The sequence below is a fragment of the Lampetra planeri genome, chromosome 19 (assembly GCF_965212315.1).
Source record: "Lampetra planeri chromosome 19, kcLamPlan1.2.h2, whole genome shotgun sequence".
Taxonomy (NCBI): Eukaryota; Metazoa; Chordata; class Hyperoartia; order Petromyzontiformes; family Petromyzontidae; genus Lampetra; species Lampetra planeri.
In genome coordinates, this window is record NC_136125.1 from 6,541,922 (window position 1) to 6,565,902 (window position 23,981).

General features: G+C 52.8%; 1 protein-coding gene across 1 annotated transcript in view; it reads right to left on the reverse strand.

Moving 5' to 3' along the window:
* DACH1 (dachshund family transcription factor 1) overlaps positions 1-23,981 on the reverse strand; it is a 168,907-nt gene that overhangs the window by 60,990 nt on the left and 83,936 nt on the right. The window contains exons 2-4 of the mRNA XM_078602693.1: positions 10,880-11,068; positions 8,288-8,292; positions 3,592-3,747 (exon numbers count right to left, since the gene is read on the reverse strand). Coding sequence (XP_078458819.1) covers positions 3,592-3,747; positions 8,288-8,292; positions 10,880-11,068 — 350 coding nt within the window. The remainder of the gene's footprint in view (positions 1-3,591; positions 3,748-8,287; positions 8,293-10,879; positions 11,069-23,981) is intronic.

Consider the following 23,981-nt stretch of genomic DNA (forward strand, 5'->3'; position numbering starts at 1 on the left):
CTGGGCCTCCCCTAGGTCGACTCAGCCTCAAATGAGTACCTGGTGCGATTTGTAACCGTCGCCACTAGGGATACAAAGGCGGCCGGGCGTGGTGTTGGCCACTCACCCCCTCGTGTGCCGTGCCGGCCTTTCTAGGTGCTCGCTAACAGCACTTGCCCCTACAGTCTGTTAAGGCTACACGGGGGATATTTGTGAGAGTGAGTGTGTGCGATCGGTTACAAGAGTATGTGTGCATGTGAGAGTTTACTTTGGTGAAAATGTTGGTGAGCGAGTGGATGAGTGTTTGGCCATGAGAGTGTATGGATGTTTGAGCGGGTGCATTGGGTGGGTGTTGGTGAGTGAGTAGTTGAGTGTATGAGTGCCTGAGCGAGTGAATGGGTGGGTGAGTAAGTGAGTGCATGAGGTCGACTCAAATGAGTAGCTGGTACGATGTGTACGCATCGCCACTGGGGAGACAAAGGCGGTCGGGCGTGGTGCTGGCTACCCAACCCCTCGTGTGCCGTACCTGCCTTTATAGTTGCTACTCGCTCACAGCACTTGCCCCAACGGTCTGTTAAGGCTATACGGGGGTCTTTGTTTTTGTATAGGTGTGTGGGCATTGAGTGCGTAAGTGAGTAGGTGAGTTCATGAGTGTGTGAGCGAGTGGGTGGGTGGGTGAGTAGGTGAGTGTATGGGTGTGTGAGCGAGTGGGTGGGTGAGTAGGTGAGTGTATGGGAGTGTGAGCGAGTGGGTAAGTGAGTAGGTGAGTGTATGAGTGTGTGAGCGAGTGGATGGGTGCGTAGGTGAGTATATGGGAGTGTGAGCGAGTGGGTAAGTGAGTAGGTGAGTGTATGGCTGCGTGACGGTGTGGATTGGTGAGTGGGTAGCTACTTAGGTGTGTGTGTGTGTTGCTGAATGAGGTAAACGAGTGAGTGGCTACATTATTTATGCACGTCTTTCCATCCAAATGTCTGCCGTGCATGGGGTAAAGCAATCGTGTGCGTTAAACTTCTGAAAGTAGAGTGGGTACCGTGGGTATGGGGACACGTGGGTGTTTGAGAGAGAGCAGTGCACTTTGCAAACCTACATGCGCTTTAACGTACGTACGTCTCGCAACGCATGAAGCATTCATTTTTAATTAATTTCTTCTCTTACGGTTGCCAACCCCCCCAAACCCCCCTCTCTAAAGGGCTGTTATCCACCAACTGACAAACCCGCTGTCAAGCGCCCCAACCACCCGTCGACTCACACACTCCCACACAAAGACAAAGATCCTCCTCCACCCGTGCAGCCTTCACGAACTTTTAGGTGCAAGTTGTTGTTGTTGGTATTGTTGTTGTTGTTGGCGAGCACCTATGAAAGCCGGCACGCCACGCGAAGAAGGTTGAGAGTGGTCAGTGCCACGCCTGGCCGCGTTTGTCTCCTAAGTGGCGATGTTTACACAACCGCACCAGGGACTCATTTGAGGCTGGGTCGACCTAGGAGAGGCCCAGGATCGGGTGCACGTGATTCGTCACTGATTATTGGGCCGCCGGGTTTCGTAGCACAGTGCGCTAACCGCTGCGCCACCGCTCACCACATACACTCGCACACAACGCACGCGATACTTGTGCTGAAGCTCGGCAAGTAAATCGGTTGTCACAGACGCGTGCACTCCCCTCGCTGGCGTGATAGCCAGGCGGGGTGTGTGAGCCACCACCACCACCACACTGCACACCAAACAATACAAAGATCCCCCGTATGGCCTTAACAGACTGTAGGAGCAAGTGCTGTTAGCGAGCACGAGGGGGTCGGTGGCCAGCACCACGCCCGGCCGCCTTTGTCTCCCCAGTGGCGATGTTCACACACCGCACCAGTTGCTCATTTGAGGCCAAGTCGACCTAGGCGAGGCCCAGGATCGGTTCAGATAATCGTCCTTGGAGCGGGAATCGAACTCGGGTCGACGGCTTCGTAGCGCGTCCGGCACCGGCAAATTCACCGGCGCTCACCAACAAGGGGTATGCCAACACAGCTGATGAGGCTATGCCGGGAGATGTTTGCTCTTCGGTACCGGTGGTCACTTTGGCGGTGGCCGTGGTTGGTGTTGGTTGTGGCGGTTGTGGGTGTCATTGCCTGCAAAGGCAGCCCAGTCCGCGTGTCCGCGGGGTGCAGCGGTAACCGTTCGGGTCGCGCGTGCGCGCGCGCGCAGCGTGGACATCAAGGTTGGACGGGAGGATGCGTCGGGGGTGGGGGGTGGTGTGTTGGGGATGCAGGAGTGTTTGCGTGTGTGTGTGTGTGGGGGGGGGTGTTTGCATGTGTGTGTGTGGGGGGGGGGGAGTGTTTGTATGCTGAGATTTCTGGCAGTCACTTTAGCACGAAGGGCTCCGTGAGCCGAGCCGCCGGCTACCCCGGGTGACAGGCAATTAACGAGGGGCAGGAGCACGGGCCACGGGGGTGGACGGGGACTGTCTCGGGCGTTAAACACCGCCGAGAAAACAAGGCGAGAGAGCGAATGGGAGAGAGCGAGCGAGCGAGGAGTGGGAGACAGAGAGTGGACGAGAGTTGAAGCTTTTTCCCCGTTGTGGCCAGGGTCTCGCGTCAATGCCACCACGAAACAAGTCACTTTCACAACCCTGGCCCAGACTCCAACTGAAACATATCGGGGGTGGAGCACCCAGTTCCCACCTTAGTGCCCTTGATATAAATCAACATGAAGCAGCAGTCACAGTGATTAATGATCCAGTGCACGCTCACTCATCAGCGGTCAGTTGCCTCCCTGTCACTCTAATATCGCTACTTTCGTGGTTTCTGTTCCTGTGAACGTTTCACTCACTAATATTGAGGGTTCGCTCTACCAGACACCTACTGATTGTCATTAATCGGTGTTCAAACATCACCGCACTGCAGGTCACAACAACACTCACCAACTCACCCAGAGACAAAGATCCATTGTATAGACTTAACAGACTGTTGGGGCAAGTGCTGTTAGCGAGCACCTATGAAGGCCGGCACGGTACACGAGGGGGTGGGTGGCCAACACCACGCCCGACTGCCTTTGTCTCCCCAGTGGCGATGTTTCTACACACCACACCAGATACTAATTTGAGGTTGAGCCCACCTAGGGGAGGCCTAGGACCGGTTCAGATAATCGTCACAAGTGTTGGCCGTGAGCAGGAATCGAACTCGGGTCGCCAGGATCATAGCGCAGCGTGTTAACTGCAACACTATCGCTCCCCTTACTCACTCACCCACACATTCACCCACTCACCCACTCACTCGTCCACTCACTCATCCACTCACACACACCATCATCAACAACCGCCGTTCCCAACGAAGTGGCAGTGACGCCACCACATCGCTTGTGCCAGGCCAGGTGCACCTTGAGGCCATCACGTGAAATGTTTTTTCTGCTCAGCAGGAGGTTTACGGGACAGACCCAGGTGCCACGGTTTGACTGACTTGAGATGCCTGGCAGATGCACCCTCCCCCCTGTGGTCCCCACTGTGCCAACACACACACACACCACGCTCACCAATAAACACGCACTCAAAACACAGACACCCCCAATCCCCGCCCCGCCCCCCTCACCCCCTCCCCCCGCCCCGCCCCCCGACCCCCGCCCCCCCGTCTCACCGGCCGATGCGGAGCACATCTCGGTGGCGTCGCCCTCCTTGTTGCCCGGGTTACCATTGCCATGGACGCCATTCACCGCCTCCAGCTTCAGCTTTTTCATCTTCAGACTCTCCGGGAAGGCGGCGCCAGAGCTCACGCCCCCCGTGGGACCCAGGCCTGGGCGCGATGTGGTGGTGGTGGGGGGGTGCAGGGAGACACGGGGGAGGAGGGCAAGGAGAGGGAGGGAGGGAGGTGCAGGGATGGAGACGGAATTTATTTTGAAAGTGTCACGCTGACCCGAGCGGGAGGATGTGTGTCAATGGGGAGCGGTGGCGCAGTTGGTCAGCACGACCCATTGCCTGCCTCGTCGTCGTCCCCTAGACAAGCTGCTGGTGGTGGTGGTAAAACACGGAGCGGATTGCCCTACGCGCGGCCACCACTCAATCGTCAATACAACTTCGTGTCGCACCTTTGATTGCAAAATGATATCCCAGTAAACATTTCAACGTCCGGCCAACGTTGGCATGGTGGTTGGAACAGTTGGACCAACGTTGACCCACTGTCGGTCCAACGTTCCACGTTTACAAGGATTGTACTCGTCGTCGGGAAGGGGGGGGGGGCAGTAGTGTAGTTAGGCACGACACTACGCACCCGCCCACCCGAGTACAATTCCCGGTCACGGAATTGCGAACACCGACAGCGAGTGATATCGGACAGGATCGCGAGTCTCCCCTTAACTGTAGGCCGACTCAGCCTTGCCTTGAGCAGCTGGTGCGGTCGTCAAAATCAGCAGGCCGGGAGGAAATGTGGCCGGGCGTGGGGTCTTGTCCACACCGCACCCAGGTGCTCATGTCGCGGACCTTAATAGGTGCTCACGGACAGAGTCTGTTTTGGTATCGAGAGGTGGTACCGCGAGCAGCGGACTAAGCTACGAGGCCAAACTTCTGGGTTCAATCAACCAGCCATGCCAGCGCATCGGTGGTACAGGGGTATCTGAAGCTGGCTTGAGTTCCTCCTAAGTCGGCTCAGCCTTAAAAAAAAGAATACTTGTGTATATATATGGTGCAGTTGTCCGAACAGCAAACAGCACCGCTGTGGAGAAAACGTCGGCCTGGTGTACGTGGTGCTGGCCACACCAACACCCCTACCCCTCCGCCCTGCCAATTGTGTACTACCAGCCTCGATAGGCGCTCGCTAACGTTCATCGGGCCCAGCGAGCCGCGGCTCTGACCCGCAAAGCCACTGGGGAAGAAGCGTCTGAGCTGTAGGTTGCACGTGAAAGATGCTAACAACGCGGTGGCGGGATCGGGTGAACTTCCGACCGTGTAAGTTTGGAGAGACAACAAACGCGGGGCAGGAAAGCGCTGTCGATGCAATCGGGAAGAGATTCTCGGTTTGTTTAGGTGCCAGCTTTCAAGTCGACGCTGTTTGTCCAGCAGGTGAGAACTCAAGGGGACTTGGCCATGAGTCACATTTACAAGTGTGACCTGGGTCACCAAAATCACACGAGCAAAAGCAACAACAAAAACGATTTTATTTTATTTTAGCAGATACAGCCCACCGGGCTATTCGCTCTCTTTTTTCAGAAGCGACCTGGCCGCAAATGACAGCTCAACAAAGTAGCTTACATCGCATGGACATTCATAGCAGACAATACTCTCAACGCACGTTTCTAAATGTGGGAGTGAAAACCCCACGGGGAGAGAGAGAACACGCAAACTCCAAATATAGAGCAGGCGTCAGGGGTCGGGATCGAACCCACGACCTCCTTCATACCACGCGACGGAGACTGCATCTGGCCATCGCGAGATAACACGAATAAAGAGATAACAAAATAAAGTTCCAGCAACGAAGCAAATATAAATAGGAACAAAAGCAACTGTGTGTTGATAATTGGTTTTTTACCCTTTTTTCTGGCAACAAAACTAAAAACCTTTTACAAGGAGTGCGCCTTTTGGCGTCATCTGGTCCAACACCATGTGAGACTAGGCTCTAAGGAAAACTGTCTCGGGTGTGGACCAATCAACTTCAAGGACAGTGCATACATTATCAGAGTTATGTTTTTTGTTTGCATTATGACTGCAGGTATTGTGGTGTATGCAAACATGACTCCTCGTAAAAAAAGGTATCAGTTTTGTTGCCAGATAAAAGGGTTAAAAAACACATATTTTTTACTGGCAAATGAGGTACCAATGGTGCAACTGTGTGTTGTATGTGATGGGTGGGACGCGTGCGCAGAGTCGGGGGGGGAAGGCAGGTCGCCGAGACGAGCAGTGGAGGGGCACCCAGAGGTCAGCCACCAAGGAGAAGAGAAGACCTAAAGTTGGTGGTAGTGGTGGTGAGTTTGTAAGAGCGACCCTTGCAGGAAGTGTATACTGTGAAACAAACGGGTAGACCTAATGGCAGTGTGCGTGTGTGTGTAAGACTGCAAGAGCACCCGACTTAGGATATATCTGGCAGAAGGAAGGAAGCGACGGCGAGGTACGGTGGCACCCACAACATTGGCTGCGATGACCTCTTGACCTTGACCCTGGCCCACAAAATCGATCGAAGCGACACTTGCGACGATCGTTTCCACCGGGTTTCCGTGGATGTAACATCGTATCGATTCATTGTTGTTAGCAGAGGTTGTTAAACTTGCCGTAATAATTGTTTTTTAACCCTTTTATCTGGCAACAAAACTGACACCTTTTTTTTACAAGGAGTCATGTTTGCATAGACCACAATACCTGCAGTCATAATGCAAACAAAAAGCATAACTCTGATAATGTATGCACTGTCCTTGAAGTTGATTGGTCCACACCCGAGACAGCTTTCCTTAGAGCCTAGTCTCACATGGTGTTGGACCAGATGACGCCAACGAAAAGGCGCACGCATTATGACTGCAGGTATTGTGGTCTATGCAAACATGACTCCTTGTAAAAAAAAAAGGTGTCAGTTTTGTTGCCAGATAAAAGGGTAAAAAAACTATTATTATGTTCTTTACTGGCAAATGAGGTTCCAATGGTGCAAACTTGCCGTACTTGCGTATCGTATACCTTGTAAGGTACAGCGATGGGTTCTCCTCGCGCCTACAGCTACCAGAGGCGCTATCATTCTCAAAATCAAACAAATTATTTGGTGATGCCGCTGCCGCGGCTGTCAAAGCAGTCAACACAACAAACTGGGCGCATGCGTCAACGATTTAACACTGTGGCCTTGTCAAGCACACGATGTAGTAATCTGTGCCAAGAAGAAGGGCCATTGCCCGAAACGTCGGGCAATTTCCCAGTGTTATTGATTAATGCGTTGAGGGGTTTTTTTGTTGTTGCTGTACTATTCCCAGCAATGTTAAAGTAATAATCGAATTTAATCGAATTTAATCACGTAATGAGATCGGCAACCCCCCACCTCCGAATCGTGTGACGGTCAATCGAATCGTCGCGGGGATAACATTTGCGGGGTTTTTTAATACGGTGGTGGCAATTCCACGTTCGCATAACGGGGGCAAGTACATCCATTGCAATAAAAAGCTGTACATGTACTTCACAACGTTCTGCACTGCAGTAAAAAGTACTGCAGTGGTTGCTATAATAGACCAGCCCCTTTAACCCAGGAGATATTCGTGCGTGCGTGTGTGTGCCTGTATGTGTGTGTATATACGTGTGCGTGCATGTGTGCATGTGGGGAGCGGTGGTGTATCGGTTAGCGCGCTGTGCAACGAACCCGGCGAACCTAGTTCGACTCCCGCTCACGGCCAACAACCAGTGACGATTATCTGAACCGGTCCTGGGCCTCATCTTGGTCCACTCAGCCCCATTGTACACCGTGCCGGTCTTCATAAGTGCTACTCGCTAACAGCACTTGCCCCAGCAGTCTGTTCCAGGGTTTACAGGAGGGGGGGATCTTTTTCTATATACTTACATTAATCTTTTCGATTTAAAGATTTCGTGACTGCAGGGATTCATCTTCTTGGTTCTTTCGGTAAAGTCACGTAGAAGGGAAGTAATAAAATAATAATAAAAATAAAACATAATAAAATAATTCTCACGACGTTTCGGCCACAACGCAAGCAGCCGTCCTTCACCTGAGGATGGCTGCTTGCGTTGTGGCCGAAACGTCGTGAGAATTATTTTATTATTATTATTTTATTACTTCCCTTCTACGTGACATTACCGAAAGAACCAAGAAGACTTACACGAATCGTCGATTGAAGATTATTAATCATCGGAGATGTTGCACACATGTGTGTGTGTACAAACAACAGCAATGCGCAGCCCTAACTCCTTTGACCATTCCCCTGTACCAGTTGGATTCCCACACCGATTTCGAGTTCACTCACCCCGCCTCCAACCCCAGCCCGCGCAGGCCCCTACCCCACCGAGCCCCCCTCACCCCCCCCCCCCCAACACAAACGACCCCCACCCCTCCGCCTAAAGGAATCTGCTTTGTGTAATATCCATAGCGTAAAATATAATTGCGCTTTCAAAAGGAGACTGTTGCTTTTTTTTGTGTATGTCCGTGTCCGTGAAAGGCGCTTGAGGGAGATTGATTGATAATGCAGCGCTGTTTTTTGCGGAGCGAGACGCGTTGTCGTGAAATTAGGGTTCAAACCTCCCTCCCCCCTCCCACCACCAGCCCTCAACCCGCTCCTTGAAAGCTTGTCAGCTCCAACGTTGACTCTTTACTCCCCTGTTTATCTTGGTCGCCTCCCTCCACGACGCCCCCCACCCCCCACCAGCCCTACACTCGTACAAACGAGTTCACAGACGTTTACAAAGGAAGCCGACTTGTCCCCCCCCCCACCCGTGCAGTCGTTCGTGTTTGTAGATTTGATGGGCGCTGTTAGCGAGCACCTATTAAGGAAGCGCTTACGTCATCGGCGGCGGGTGCTTTCGGTGGTTAGAGCCCTGCTCACGACTCACATCAGTGGCGAGTGATGTCCGAACCCGTCTCGCCCCCCCCCCACTTCACGAAACATTGTGGTGGTTCGTCTTATGTGTGGCCGATGATGTAGATGATGATGTAGATGATGTAGATAATGATGTAGATGATGTAGATGATGATGATGTAGATGATGATGTAGATGATGATGTAGATGATGATGTAGATGATGATGATGTAGATGATGATGATGTAGATGATGATGATGTAGATGATGTGGATGATGATGTAGATGATGTAGATGATGATGTAGATGATGATGATGTAGATGATGATGTAGATGATGATGTAGATGATGTAGATGATGTAGATCATGATGTAGATGATGTAGATGCAGAGCGACAAACCACAATTCCACATGCAGGTGGTCAAGCCAGATTATAATAACCGCGTCAGGAGAGTCGCGTTTCGCTGTGATGATGTCTGTGAAGATCGGGCATTGAGTCGTGAAATCTTGTTGTTGTTGATGTTGTTGTACGGTCTGTTCTCGATGACCACAGTCGCACACTGGCGAGTTTTTGTTTTAAAGTTTCCATGTGTGCGTCATCGGGGTATCCGCGTCTGCTGCCGTGGTTTTTGCAATGGATGCGGTTCAGGGTGGACCGTGAGCTTCGTGGAAGTTCAAACCCAGGGCTCGAACGCGTTGGGTCTTTCACAACAAAGTGTTTGTGGGTTCTTTTGAACTCCATTTAGCTCCACCAAGCTTCGTCGGGGCTGAACGCTCAATTGTTGAAGGCGAGTAGCGGTGTTGATGTATGGTATAACCACCCCGCGCTCATAGATGAACACATATAACGTTCTACCCTTTGTCAATCCACGGCTGAAAGAAGGCCTTCCCTCACGCTGTTATCGGCAGTGAGGATTGTTAATCACACTTCACCACGATTTGTCACTCGCCACTGATGTTAGATGTGGTCGGGAATTGAACTCAGGTCCGCCCGGTTCACAGCGCAGTTTGCTAATAACCACTCACTGCCCCCCACCGCAAAATCGCATATGATCATCATCGGCCATGGTCAATCCACTGCTGGATGAAGCTACCCCCACCCCACCCACAATACACTGCCCCCCTCTCCCGTAATATATAATATTATATGTATAATAATATATATAATATGTTAACTAGCTATATATTTATTACGTCATGTGCAGTTCACACCTACGGGATATCTGCCCATGGATCGTGATGATGATGATGATGATGATCATGTATGTTGAACTTCTTTCGCACCGTACGTAGCCAACCGTGCCGATCGGCGGTGCGCCGTGACGAAACACAAAGTCATCGCTCACAATCAAAATCTTTATTTAGACCGGAGGAGGAAGCCGATTATCTGCGAAGCTCTTTTTGCACGGATGCGACAGGTATTGATGGTAATCGTAATCACCGCGGTCGTTATGGTTATTTATAGCGCGCAATGTGCAACACAGATCATCCGCGAGCAACCTTCACGAACTGCTGTGCGCATGAATAAGTTACGAAGCAGTGGCACCATCCAAAGAGAAACAAAGAGAGAGACATCGCGTTCCGTTGCGGAACCACCCCCCGAGAATTAACGGGTCAAAGGAATTTCATCGCACGAGCGGGAATCAAACTTTGTGCGACGATATTAAAAAACGAAAACGTAACGGTGCATGCGCACATTGCTGTACGCATGGTTTGAAACTTCTTTCGCGCCGTACGTAGCCAACCGCGTGGATCGTAGAGGTCCGAAATAACGCCGTGGAGGAGGGGGGTGTTCAGAGAAAGGGAACGCGTGGAGCCACGGAACGAAAGGAAATTGAATGAATCACGAACTACAGTGCACGAATCACCGAATGAATCAATGAATAACCCCCCCCACCTCCGCCCCTCCCTCGCCCACCACCGCAGTCGCAGTGCCCCCCTCCCTAGCCCTGACCTGCCCCCCCCCCCCACCAGCCCCCCGTTACCTGGTGGAGGCAGAACCCCCTGATGAGCATCATGATTGAATTAAATTTCGATTGAAAGCTTTCGTGACTGCAGGGATTCATCTTCTTGGTTCTTTCGGTAAAGTCACGTAGAATGGAAATAATAAAAATAAAACATAATAAAATAATTCTCACGACGTTTCGGCCACAACGCAAGCAGCCGTCCTCAGGTGTAGAACAGGTCTGTCGAGAAGACAGAGTCACTCAGACTCTGTCTTCTCGACAGACCTGCTTGCGTTGTGGCCGAAACGTCGTGATAATTATTTTATTATGTTGAATTTGTATTATTTTATTATTTCCATTCTACGTGACTTTACCGAAAGAACCAAGAAGATGATTGAATTAATCAATTCCCCCCCATGACATGAGCCTGTGCGGCGGCATCATGGTTTAGTGAATCAATGAACGGATGAACGATTCGATCAATCAATGTCACCCTTGTGTGTGTGTGGTGATGATGATGATGCTGATGATGCTGATGCCCAGGTGAGTGCGGAGTGTCCTCCCCGCCTCCCCAGTTACCTGGAGAGAGAGCACGCCGGGCGAGAGGAGGCCGTGGTGGGGCAGCATGCTGTCGGGTGACAGCAGTCCGTGTGCTCGTTTCGGGGGCCGGCCCGGCCTGGAGCTGACGACAAGGGCAAGGGAAGCGTGCAGGTGGGTGACACGCGGACACAGCCACCACAACCACCAACGTAACCACCAACGCCACGTGTGGATGACGCGCAAACACAACCATCACCTCCACGTGTGCGTGAAACGCGAACACAACCACCGCCACCAACACCACAATCACTACCTCCACGTGTGCGTAAAACGTGAACACAACCACCGCCACAACCACCACAACCACCACAACCAAGAGAGGCGGACAGATGTAGGGGACGTTTACGAAACGTGTCCATCAATGTAAACGTGCAGATCACGATAAAGCCCATCACCGCCGAACAACAAAGCGAGGACCGTGCGTGTTAGTCGCTGCAACTCGCCACCGCCGTTTCATCTGCGGGCGCGGGAGATGGACTCGGACCGGCGAGGCTGTGTGCGTCGTGAGCCGGGCAGCGTGACACTGCTCGCAGTTACTAACAGCGGCGGAGCAGCGCACGAACCACATCACACAGAGAGCGAGAGAGAGAGAGCTATGACCCGCACATACCCTGGTTGAACTTGGATGATTAAGAAGAGAAAAAAAAGGTGTTAAGTTGGTTTAAACGTCGCATTGCTGGCTAAAAGGGGTCACGGAGATAGAACTGCTTAACCCGAGCTCGTAAATGCTTCGGCGTTTGCATCGTCCTGGTCCTGTTCGCCTTTTGGCAGCCTTTGGCCCTACAGCATTTGTTTAGAATTTATTTTTTACGTCGAGTTTTGTCGTCGCTCCCCGGCACCTCCGATCGGCGCGTTTGGTAACGTGCGGTGCAGTTCAACATACGTACACACAGCCAAGACAGAGCCATGTAAGTGGCTGTCTCTGGCGTAGGCCAATCAGTTGCAGGGACAACGCACACACGTCTCACCGCAAGCACGCGTGGCGAATGCCGACTTGATGCTTTGGAAGAGGTGTGTCTATCTGGTGTTTTGATCGTCAACCTTGAGTGCTCACAGGTATAGCGAGGGAACTCCACTCAATCCCCCCACTGCACGAATCGAGAGGAGGAACCCTTAACAGAGGAGGAGATTAGAGACCCGATTCTCATCGTGAGGAATAGAAACCTCCACGGGGCTGCCCAGGAGATACCCCCCCCCCTCCCCCTATCCTCCTCACCTCCCCCCCACCACCAACATCCCAAGCACCACGCACATCGCGAGGCGTTCATCTAAATGCTTTCTGGATGACAGCAAAGGAATTCTGTTGTGCGCAGGAATTTAAACGCGGTAAGAGTGGTTCCAGACACGCTCCATATTTCAAATGTGCGCTGCGTTTTCGTCTCTTGTAGAAGAATGAGGAGGGCACGATGGGGTGGGGGTGGGGGTGACTTTTACTTCAAAGACAAAAGAGAGTCAGAAAGAGAAAACACATGACAACGCGGAGAATACGAGCGCGCTGTTGTGTCAGAAGTCACAACTATAAACGGACGAGCTGGGAACGGGGGAGGGGGAAGCCCCCCCCACCCACGTCTCCCCACCCAGGCCCCCCCCTCGTCTCCCCACCCAGCCCCCTCCCGTCTCACCACTCAGCCCCCCCCCCCCGTCTCCCCCACCCAGCCCCCCTCCCGTCTCACCACCCAGCCTCCCCCATCTCCGCACCCAGCCCACACCCCGTCTCCCCATTAAGCCCCCCCCCCCCGTCTCCCCACCGAGGCCCCCCCTCGTCTCCCCCACCCACCCAGCCCCCCCCCCTCTGTCTCCCCCACCAAAGCCCCCCCCCCCCCGTTCCCCCCCCACCCAGCCCAGCCCCCTCCCCACCACCACCCCCCGATTAGCGGGCGGTGGCGACAACCCCCCCTCCAATGACTGCTCAACTCCCCCGCTAGGAGCGAGTGAATTTTAGCTGCTGCCCCCCTCCCTCTCCTAATCTCCCCCCCCTCCCCCACCTCTCTACAACAGCCCCCCCCCCCAACCGCGACCCCCATCATCGGGCCTTCGCCTCCTGCCCCCCCCCCCCCCCCTTTACCTCCCCCTCACCCGCCCCCTCCACCATCGGAACTTCGACCGAGCTGAATGTTAACTCTGTTATTGGCAGCGCCCTCAAACCCACAGTCAGCCGACCCCCCCCCCCCACCACCCCCCTCGCCCCCCCCCCCCCCAGTGTCATCAGCATCACTGCGGTTTGTTTGCTCCCAGACACGGCAGGGTTGGTTCTGCTGCTGCGCGATTCTCCGGTCGTACCACCGCGTGTCGTTGGCCACGATGTCCGACGTTTCGCCCCACGTGTGTTGGACACTCGGTCACGTGAAGCCAAACGTCGGACGCCGTTGTCTGAGCGCACGGCAACAACCAGGAAGAAGAAGAGGAGGAGGAAACAGAAAGGGGCACGCGTTCGGAGGGATATTGACACGCGCGCGCTATGTTCAATCCAGCTGCGTCGACTACCTGCCTGCTCGGGCGTTTACTGTGGTTACATCCCCCCCCTCCCCAACTGTGGAACTCCCTCCAGCAGGCGAGGCTACGTTGGCTGGGTCACGTAGCCCGCATGTCCAGCCACCGCATGGCCAAGCCGGTTAGAGGGGGATAAACGGGCGCGGCACGGGCTAGAGAAGACGTGGGCTGATGTGGTACAGGAGGACGTGGAGCTGATGATTGGGGACTTGCCGGTGACCGGTACCAGCGGTGTCAACATCGGACTCTGTGTAGGAGGCTCGTGAAGGATGCTGCTATTGGGCAGTTGGAGGCAGTCGCCCTCCAGCAACGACGGAGGGCGGAGGAGCGACGCTCATAACAACGAGCAGAGCGCCGGGTGGATAAAATAGATCGAGTTGGCATAGTAGGGAGCGCAGGTGGTGCATCTGCCAGTCCTTTCAGGCAACTCATGACACCTGGGTCTGAACCCGTGACCTCCCGTCAGCAAACTTCGAAGCTTCACCTGGTCTCTCAGTGCACGTAGCCTGGTACAAGCGCCGTGGTGACGTCAACGCCACTTAGTGACAGTGGTTAGGGCACCGCGCTCACGCGCACGGCCACCCGAGTTCGATTCCCACTCACGACCAAATAACAGTGACGAACATTTTGAACGGGTCCGGGGCCTCCCCCTACGTTGACTCGGCCTCAAATGAGTACCTGGTGCGGTGTGTAACCATACGGAGGATCTTTGACTTTGTTTTGCATGTATGTGTATACGTGTGTGTGTGTGCATGCCTAGGTCTACTCAGCCTCAAATGAGTACCTGGTGCGGTGTGTAAACATCGTCACTAGGGAGACAAAGGCGGCCGAGCGTGGTGTTGACCACCCACCCCTCGTGTGCCGTGCCGGCCTTTATAGGTGATCGCTAACAGCACTTGCTTCTACAGTCTGTTAAGGCTATATGGGGGATCTTTGTGTGCATGGCTGTAGGGGCAAGTGCTGTTAGCGAGCACCTATTAAGGCTGTAACGGTACACCAGGTACTTATTTGAGGCTGAGTCGAACTAGAGGAGGCCCATGACCGGTTCAGATAATCATCACCGGTGTTGACCGTGAGCGGGAATCGAACCCGGGTCGCCGGGTTCATAGCGCAGCGTAGCGCTAACCGCTACACTACGGGGATCTTTGTCTTTTGCGTGTGTATTATCTGGGCCGCCCCTAGGTCGACTCAGCCTCAAATGAGTACCTGTTGCCGTGTGTAAACATCGTAAACTGTTAAGACAAAGACGGCCGGGTGTGGTGCTGGCCACCCACCCTCCTCTGTGTGACGTGGAGGCCTTCATAGGTGCTACTCGCGAACAGCACTTACCCCGAAGTTCTGTTCAAAGCTACGCACGCGGGAGATCGTTGCCTTTGTACGGCAAGTTACCCGACCAACAAAAGGCGTATTCATAATAATCATCGTTCAGGATGGCATCATCTCAACAATTGCTCGCTCCTGACGTTAGATTGCAGGTCTCCCCTATTCGCCACCTCTCACCAGGGGGCAGAGGAATCGTTTCCACAGCGAACTCGTGATTCGTATCCTCGCTGACAAATATAGCAACCATTCTTACATCTGACATGTATTCACATGTTTATTTATATGTTTAATTTCATACATTTCCACGTATTAATTACGTCAATGTTTTTAGGGAAAACAACTTCAATCCTCTTTTTACGCGAAATTAGATTTTTTTTTCGTGTTTGACAAATAACTTTAGAAGTTTTGGATTATTTTGTTTTCTCTCTGCGTGCGTGCGTTGTTGTTATTGTTGTTGTAAGATCTCTTGCGGGGGGAGGGGGGTGGCGGTGGGGGGAAGGGGGGTAAGGCGGGGGGGGGGGGGGAAGAATTGAAAAACTCTTTAGTGCCGCGGCGCATGATGTTATCCCAGAGTAATGAGGGTCGCCCACTCTCGCCGTTCACGGTTTCAAAGGGAAGCTGCGAGTTTCTTGATCGTGACGTCTGGCGTTCTCATTGCTGGAGAGGGCAGCTGTGAAAACACGAGGCGACGGAGCTGTCGCGCGTGCCGCGTGCCGCCTGCTCGGGCCCGGTGAGAGCGAGCGAGAGAGAGCGGCAAGAGGAGGGAGGAGGAGGAGGAGGAGGGAGGAGGAGGAGGGAGGAGGTGGAGGGAGGAGGAGGGAGGAGGAGGAGGAAGAGGAGGAGGTAGAGGAGGGAGGAGGAGGTGGAGGGAGGAGGAGGGAGGAGGGAGTAGGAGGAGGAGGGAGGAGGTGGAGGGAGGAGGAGGGAGGAGGAGGAGGAGGGAGGAGGGAGGAGGTGGAGGGAGGAGGAGGGAGTAGGAGGAGGAGGAGGAGGGAGGAGGTGGAGGGAGGAGGAGGAAGAGGAGGAGGAAGAGGAGGAGGAAGAGGAGGAGGAAGAGGAGGAGGAGAGAGATGAGAGAGAGAATGGGGAGAGAGATGAGTGAGGGGGATTGGCCGCAATATCATCATGATGATGATTAGAGATGATGATGATGATCAGATATGAAGAGGAAAAGAGAAGATAGAGGACAGAAAGAAAGTGTGGAGGGAGAGAGAGACGAGGAAGGAGGATGAGCAGGGGGAGGATGATGATGAGATGATAATAATGAGCATAGTGGGAGGAGGTAATAGCAATGAAGAGGAAGAGAGGGGATAAAGGAGTAGGAGGGATGATTGCTTGCTGATGTGGGTATAGCTGTTGAGGAGCGAATAGACATGAAGAGGATGTGTGTGGGGAGGGGGGCGGGTGAAGAGAGACGAGGAAAGATGATGATGATGAAAGGATTCGGAGAAAGAGGAGCAGTAGGAGGAGAGAGCGAGTAGAGACAGGAGGACGAGAACGGGAGAGCGCGAGAGAAGACGGTGAGAGCGAATCGAGGAGGACGAGGAGGATGAGTATAATAGCAATGAGTCGGAGAAAGAGGAGGAGGAGGGCAACAGACGAGGAAGAGAAAGAGAGAGCGAGGAGAGACGTGAGGAAGAGAGAGAGCGAGCGAGCGAGGGAGCGAGCTCTGTGGCTGCGCTCCTTGTTGAAGGACGGACAGTTCGCATGTCATTGAGAATAGTTAATTAAAACTAATCTGCATTCATTAAGCCGCTCATAAATTAAACTGTCAGACGGTTAAGATTTATGCCTACTCATTTGCATTTTATATACGATTCATCAATTTCCGACGGCGAGAGCGCCGCGTGTCGGGAGTCAGAGCGCAGCTCTTGACGGCCCGACACGGCAGCGACGGGAGGAGGGAGGGAGGAGGAGGAGGGAGGAGGAGGAGGGAGGAGGAGGGGAGGAGGAGGAGGGAGGAGGAGGGAGGAGGGAGGAGGGGAGGAGGAGGAGGGAGGAGGAGGAGGGGAGGAGGAGGGAGGAGGAGGAGGAGGGAGGAGGGGAGGAGGAGGAGGGAGGAGGAGGGGAGGAGGAGGAGGGGAGGAGGAGGGAGGAGGAGGAGGGAGGAGGGGAGGAGGAGGAGGGAGGAGGAGGGGAGGAGGAGGAGGGGAGGAGGAGGCTGAGAGGGTGGGTGTGTTTGGTGGGGGAGTCGGTGTCGACTGTCGTCGGAGAAACGATGGCCGAGAGAGGGAGAGCAACGAGAGAAGAAGGCGAAGGAGCGATTCGTGGTGGAGGAGAATGGGGCGGCGGGCGGCGGGGGGGGGGGAGATTTAAAAAAAAGTGGAGGCTAAAAAAAAAGAGTGGGGATTGGCTCTTGACAGTCTCTAACAAACTCGCCTAGGTCAAACGGGACATTTTTCTAATCGCTCATTACCATCGCGAGCTGCCGAACCCCTGCCGGGCCCGCGATCGCGTCCCTTCCACTTCCCCTCCGCGTCTCTCAACGGCGCCTCAGCACCCCCCCCCACCCCCCTCTGATGGACCCCAACGGGCAAGCCGAAGGCTCAGCCGGTGATGACGATGCCCGCGCTATCGATTTTAATGATCCACCAGGGCGAATGCGTGCAACCACTCCACCTCCTTGTACACCGCCTCACACACCTATTCCTCGTCCTCCTCTCTGTCCCACCTCATCTCTCTACTCCGATCTCATCTGTTCCATCCTCCTCCTATAACTCGGCTCGTGTCTCTCTCTCGCTCCTAATCTCTCCCCGTTAGCTTTCCTCCTCTATCTCCTCCTCATCTCTCTCTCTGTTGCTCATATTCATCGTCATCTCTTGTCGTCTATATCCTCCTATACATCTTCATCCTCCTTTTCAACATCTCTGCCGTGGTTACCCCCTCCACCACCACCACCGCCTCCTCCTCTTCATCATTATTCGTTCGTTCCTTCCTCCTCTTCATTCTCTCTATCCTCCTCCTCATCCTACTCCATCCTCCCCGTCGTCTTTGTCTCGACCAGTCACTCGTCTCGCTTGCTCCGAGCCACGTGGTGCCGACTACAAGATCCGAGCAAATCTGAGCCGCTGTCCACCCCCCACCACCGCCCCCGATATCAATGCGCGCCACACGTGACTTATGGCGAGGCTTGCCAATGGTCCTAACCTACCGTGGGGTTGTAGGTCTTGGGATTCCTGTAGGCTGGGGAGGGGGGCACTTTCGCCGATAAGACATCATCAGTGATGTGTGCCACCCACACCGTTTGAAACCATTGGGGGTTTAACAGCAGCACGATGATGATGATGATGGGGGTGTTCTCACTATTTGCGTAAGGCCGGGCGCCGCACGTCACGGGTCGCACCAAAGGCCATACTCGCTTAGATGGACGACAGTGCGGCAATGTGATTCCTGAATCTATCTGTGCGGAGCTTTTGATCGTGTCAACCTATCGTACGGTTCTACGATTGCCTCCGGCACGAAGTTGACCTCTCACGAAGAATTCATGTGACTCGGAGCCATACGTCTCCGGGCGTAGCAGGAGGCTCCCGAGTGGGAGTGTTGAGACTCAGTGAGGCGCAAATGAATGATCTACAATCACGTGTACGCGTTTAATCACCGATGGAAGTTCGTAGAATCGTAAACAGGTGGTCTTTGCCGATGGCACCTATTCGGTGGTTCATCGGCGTTGTTTCGAGCAAGACCTGACTCTGCTGATGAGACGCTATGTGTCGGAACTGGTCCCAGTAGTCGTTGGCTTGTGTTGAATCAATGCCGCTTAAATTGATGCGCTCCCCCAGACGATCGCGCGGCTGATGGGATGAGTCAAGAAGTACGAATTTTTATGATGGTGGCGTTTGGCTTGCCTATTTTGTCATTTAAATTCTCAACAACGACGGCAAATGTTCATGTCGAATTAAAGAAGTTACCGCCATTCGTGTACACGATATACTTCAGAATTAAAGTGTATCATTCACCACGAGCTGTGTGTAAATGTGCGGGTGTGTGTACGTATACATACATCCGTGAGTGAGCGAGCGGTGACATGGTAGTTAACACACTGCACTACAAACTCGGCCACCTTAAGTTCCAATTCCCAACAACGGGTTAGCATCAGCTGACGGAGTCTTAATCCACTTGCAAGTGCCACGAACGAAAGCAAAAAAAAACACCCCAGCACCTGCGGAGACAAAGGCTACCACGCGTGACGCTGGCTATGGTTCATCTTCTTGGTTCTTTCGGTAAAGTCACGTAGAAGGGAAGTAATAAAATAATAAAAATAAAACATAATTATAATAAAAATAAAACATAATTATTTTTCTTATTTTATTACTTCCCTTCTACGTGACTTTACCGAAATAACCAAGAAGATGAATCCCTGCAGTCACGAAAGCTTTAAATCTAAAGCTGGCTGTGGTGTTCGGCGCTCCCCGAACAGCACTTGCCCCAACAGCCTCTTCGGTCTACACGGGGGATCTTTGTCTTTGAGTGCGGGTGGGTTGTTAGCCACAGCACCGAGGCGGTTTCTAAATGGGAAAGCTATCGCCGCCGGACAGCGAATGAGCAAACGCCACGACAGTCTATAGGACTAAACGGGGGCCCCCATTGTGAATATGTGAAAGGGGGAGAGGAGGGAGGGAGGGAGGGGTGGGCAGCTAGCGAGCTGCTGGGGCAGATGTCGGCTGTGGTTGCTTTACAGATCACTACGAACGCTCCGCTGGGGATATCCAAAGCGCTGCAGATAAAAAATAATAATAATAGACGAAGCCTATCTGGGGTAAGGGAGACGGGGGGTCGGCGTGAAGAGTGAGGTGGGGGGCTAAGGAGGGGTGTGGGGGGGGGGTGAGGGGGAGGGGGGTAACGGGGGGGTGAAGGGGAGGGGTGTAACGTCTCCCCTCTACTGCCCTTACTGCTGCGTTCCCACGACCACTTTGCCAGGAGGCGGACCTGGTTCGCGAAGTTCGGGTGCTCGTTGTGACAACTGAGTAGCGTTTCGCGCTTGTTGCTGTAGGTACGGCTCCGCAATGTGTTTTCGCGGGTTGTAACGGGAGGAGGAGGAGGGGGGGTTGCTGGGCAGGTGTTGTTGGTGTGGGGTTGGTATCGAGGTGTGATTAGGAGATGCAAGTGCTGAGTGTTTCAACCTCGTGTGCGTGGTGAGTGTTGTTTTGTTTTTTTATCTGGTTACTCCAATGTCCTGTTCCTAACGAAGCCAAACACCTATTGACGACACTGGCCAAACATCTCAAGAGAGCAGGTGAAGGTCAAGATGTCATCATGACCAGAGCCGTTGATGATAACACCACCACCACCCCTCCACCAGATCTTCTCTGACAGTATCCCAGTTTGCTTTTAGACTCACTCATAGACTCACTCAGAGACCCACAGGCTCACACAGGGACTCACAGACTAACACAGTCTCAAAGACTCACGCAGGGACCCAGAGAATAACTCAGAGACCCACAGACTCGCACCCGTCCTAATAACTCGCGCAGAAAACCACAGACTCAAACAGAGACCAACAGACTCACACAGACCCACAGACTCACACAGGGACCCACAGACTCACACAGAGATCCACGGACTCACACTGACACCCACAGACTCACAGTCTCAAAGACTCACGCAGGGACCCATAGATTAACTCAGAGACCCACAGACTCACACAGGCCCACAGACTCACACCCATCCCAAAGACTCACGCAGAGACCCATAGACTCGAGCAAGCGGGACGTGGGGGAGGGGGACACGCCGTGAACCCGATGGGGGATGCTGACCAACACAAAAGAAGTAGAACACATCTGAAATTCAAAAAAAATCTCTAATCCCTAATGTATAAATAAATACACGAGGGTCTGTTTCATCTGCCAAGATAAAATAAATAACATTTAAGTCCATAAAACGAGGCGCCTTCTGGCCTAATGTGGTCCAGCAACAGCTTGTTTTTGTTTTTCAAGCAAGCGAAAGCAAAGGTGGCCACATTTCACTTCGAAGAAGCATGACGAATAGGGGCATTGCCCAAAACGTCACCGTTTATCCTGCTTCCTCTTTAAGAGGCATGATTGTTGTTATTGATGTGGTGGTGGTGTTGTTGAGTTTCAACCCTTGTGAGTTTCATCAGCAGCGTTGTGACCCATTAGAGTAGACGAACGCCATGCCCTGAGTATGTGTTGACGTGTTTGTTATCATCATCCTGCCATGGTCAATCCACTGCTCGATGAAGGCCTCCCCAATCCATCACTTTCATCAGCCATGGTCAATCCACTGCTGGATTAAAGCCTCTGCCAACCGTTGCCATATCCCACGATCCTGCGATGTATTCATCCACCCAGCACCCGCACGTGAACTTATTCCATCAGCGTTCCATCTCCCACGTGGACCTCCTGTAAGAGTCGTCCCGTTACTCGGCTGGTTATCTATTTAATAAATATATATTATTTTTATTTTGTTCAATGGGGGTTTGCGTGACCATACCTCGGCAGGCTGGCCAGTACGAGTGGCTGATGGTGGGAAGGGTGGGGGGGGGTCAGGACGGGTTTAGATATCACTCGGAAGTGATGTTAGCCGTGGCCGGGTTACCATCGGAGTGCGCTAACCACTGCGCCACCGCTCTCTGCTCGAGTAGAGACTGGCCACCGTGAGGATTATTTTATGACTACCACCACCCCGGCATTCCTTCACGGTTTCAATTCACACGCGCCATAAGACAATGATGGATAGGACCACTCGCGTAGGAGAGAGGTGCGCTAACTGCTGCGCCACCGCTCCTCCCACTCATTAAAACACCGTATGATATGCAATGTAATCTCATGATACAAATTGTGTTCATAATATAACAATAATACATGTATGTTGAACTTCTTTCGCACCGTACGTAGCCAACCATGCTAACCGGAGGTGCGGGGGAAGGACAAACAACTAAACAAAAAAAGAAGTTCTAAAGAAATGAGTTTTGAATATGGAGATGATGATGATTTAAAACCGCTTAGCTCCAGTGGCTTGCTAACATTAGAAGGAAGAGGGTTCCAGACGGCCGCAGAAGCGCATCGGAAAGCGCGCGATGCGGTGACGACCGTCTTTGATATCGCGTGATGCTGCGTTGATGGTGGTGCATAGGCACACGTACCACAAAACCCTCTTACACGTTTCTCAACAACGCTAACACATTCCTGCGGAGGGAGCTGGTAGGAACGTTGGGTTGCTCGGTAAATGGCCAGGGTCAACGGCGGCGTGGTGTATTCCGCAAATATGCCCGACTGTCAGGGCGGGCACAAGCCGGAGGTTCCTACCAGTATAAGTAAATATGTAACTACACATAATAAATAGCCTTGCTGGGTAGCGGCTGCGTGCGCTCAGAGCGATCCGCTCCGTGTTTTGCTACCCCCCACGCAGTGTGGATACGCCACAGGTAAGAGACGAATTGGGCTCGATCCCGACCCTGACGCCTGCTGCTGTATATTTGGAGTTTCCGTGCCTCATTTTCTCTCCGTGGTCGCGTGGATTTTCCCCCGTGTACTCCAGTTTGTCCCTCCAAGTTGAAAATCAACATCTTGCGCTTATCCATCATATATATCTTTTAGAGTATTTGGCTGCTAGACATTTCCGCGTGATAAACCACTTTGTTGTTGAGCTATCATTTGTGGCCAGGTCGCTTCTGAAGACGAGTTATGTATAGCTCAGTGGTGGCTTCCGTGATAAAAACAAAATAGCAAATAAAAATCGTAGAGAATTATTGCCCCTTTATTGGGAGGAAGTGGGGGGGGAGAAGCAGAATTTACAAAACCCCGGACCGGACTTTTCCCCACTTCGCAGCTATTCCAATCCCCTCTCCCCCTCCCCTCCACACCCGCTCCAACCTCCCTCGACCCCTCGCAACCCGGTACACGCCTCGCCCCCCTGCCGAGTTCAAACCTCCACCCACCACCCATCCCCTGGTCTCCCTCTGTTCAGAGAGAAAGAGTTAGAGACTCGCTTAGAGACCCCGCTAATAGAGAGAGAGACGGGGATCAGGAGTGTGCGGGGAAACTTAAGACCCACGTGCCAAACATTTGATTATTTAGCTGCTATGAATGTCCACACGATAAGCCACTTTCGCCGAGCTATCATTTGTGGCCAGATCGCTTCTGAAAAATAAGTTAATACATCAATGGGCTTTACCTGGTAAGATACAAAAAAATGTGTTTCATTTTATTTGTATCTTTTTTGTGGTTTGTTTACGTTTAATACACATTGCACTTCTATCGTGTTTTTGTATTGTTTGTCGTTGTCGTAACGTTCTTACCCTTCCCTACTGGATATCTGTAAAAAAATTTAAAAGAGCTTCATAGCTCATCGGATTCCTCCTGCGTAAATACACATTCTGATTCTGGTTCATTCATTCGTCCCCGCGGCCACACCACTTCCAAGACTTCCTGGCAGGAGGTCACGGCACGGACCCAGGTGTTACGGGTCAATCGACCTAAATGACTGTCAGACGTTGCACCACATTGCCTGTGAACCAACAACACTGGGCCACCACCACCACCGCCGCCGCCACTGCCGTGGTTTGTTTTGCGCGTTTAGTCTCGGACGCAACGTTGCTCTAGATCTGCTGGATGAAGACGGAGCGAGTTTGGAGAGATAAAGAGAAGGGAGCCGAGATAGGAGGGGAGGGCATTATGAAGAAGGTGGTGGTTGTTGTTGTAAGGCAGCGAGAGTTGCCACACTGTTGCTTGCAACATGACTACTGCTGGTACTGAAGTTGCTTTCAACAAGAATATTGCTGGTACAGCAGTTGCTTGCAACAGGAATATAGCTGGTACTGCAGTGGCTTGCAACGGGACTACTGTTGGTACTGCAGTTGCTTGCAACAGGACTACTGCTGGTACTGCAGTTGCTTGCAACAGGAATACGGCCGGTACTGTAGTTGCTTGCAACAGGAATACTGCTGGTACTGCAGTTTCTTGCAACAAGACTGCTGCTGGTACTGCAGTTGCTTGCAACAGGACTACTGCTGGTACTGCAGTTGCTTGCAACAGGACTGCTGCTGGTACTGCAGTTGCTTGCAACAGGACTACTGCTGGTACTGCAGTTGCTTGCAACAGGACTACTGCTGGTACTGCAGTTGCTTGCAACAGGACTGCTGCTGGTACTGCAGTTGCTTGCTACAAGAATACTGCTGATACTGCAGTTGCTGATAGAGTCACTCCGACGGTATCTGATGATAT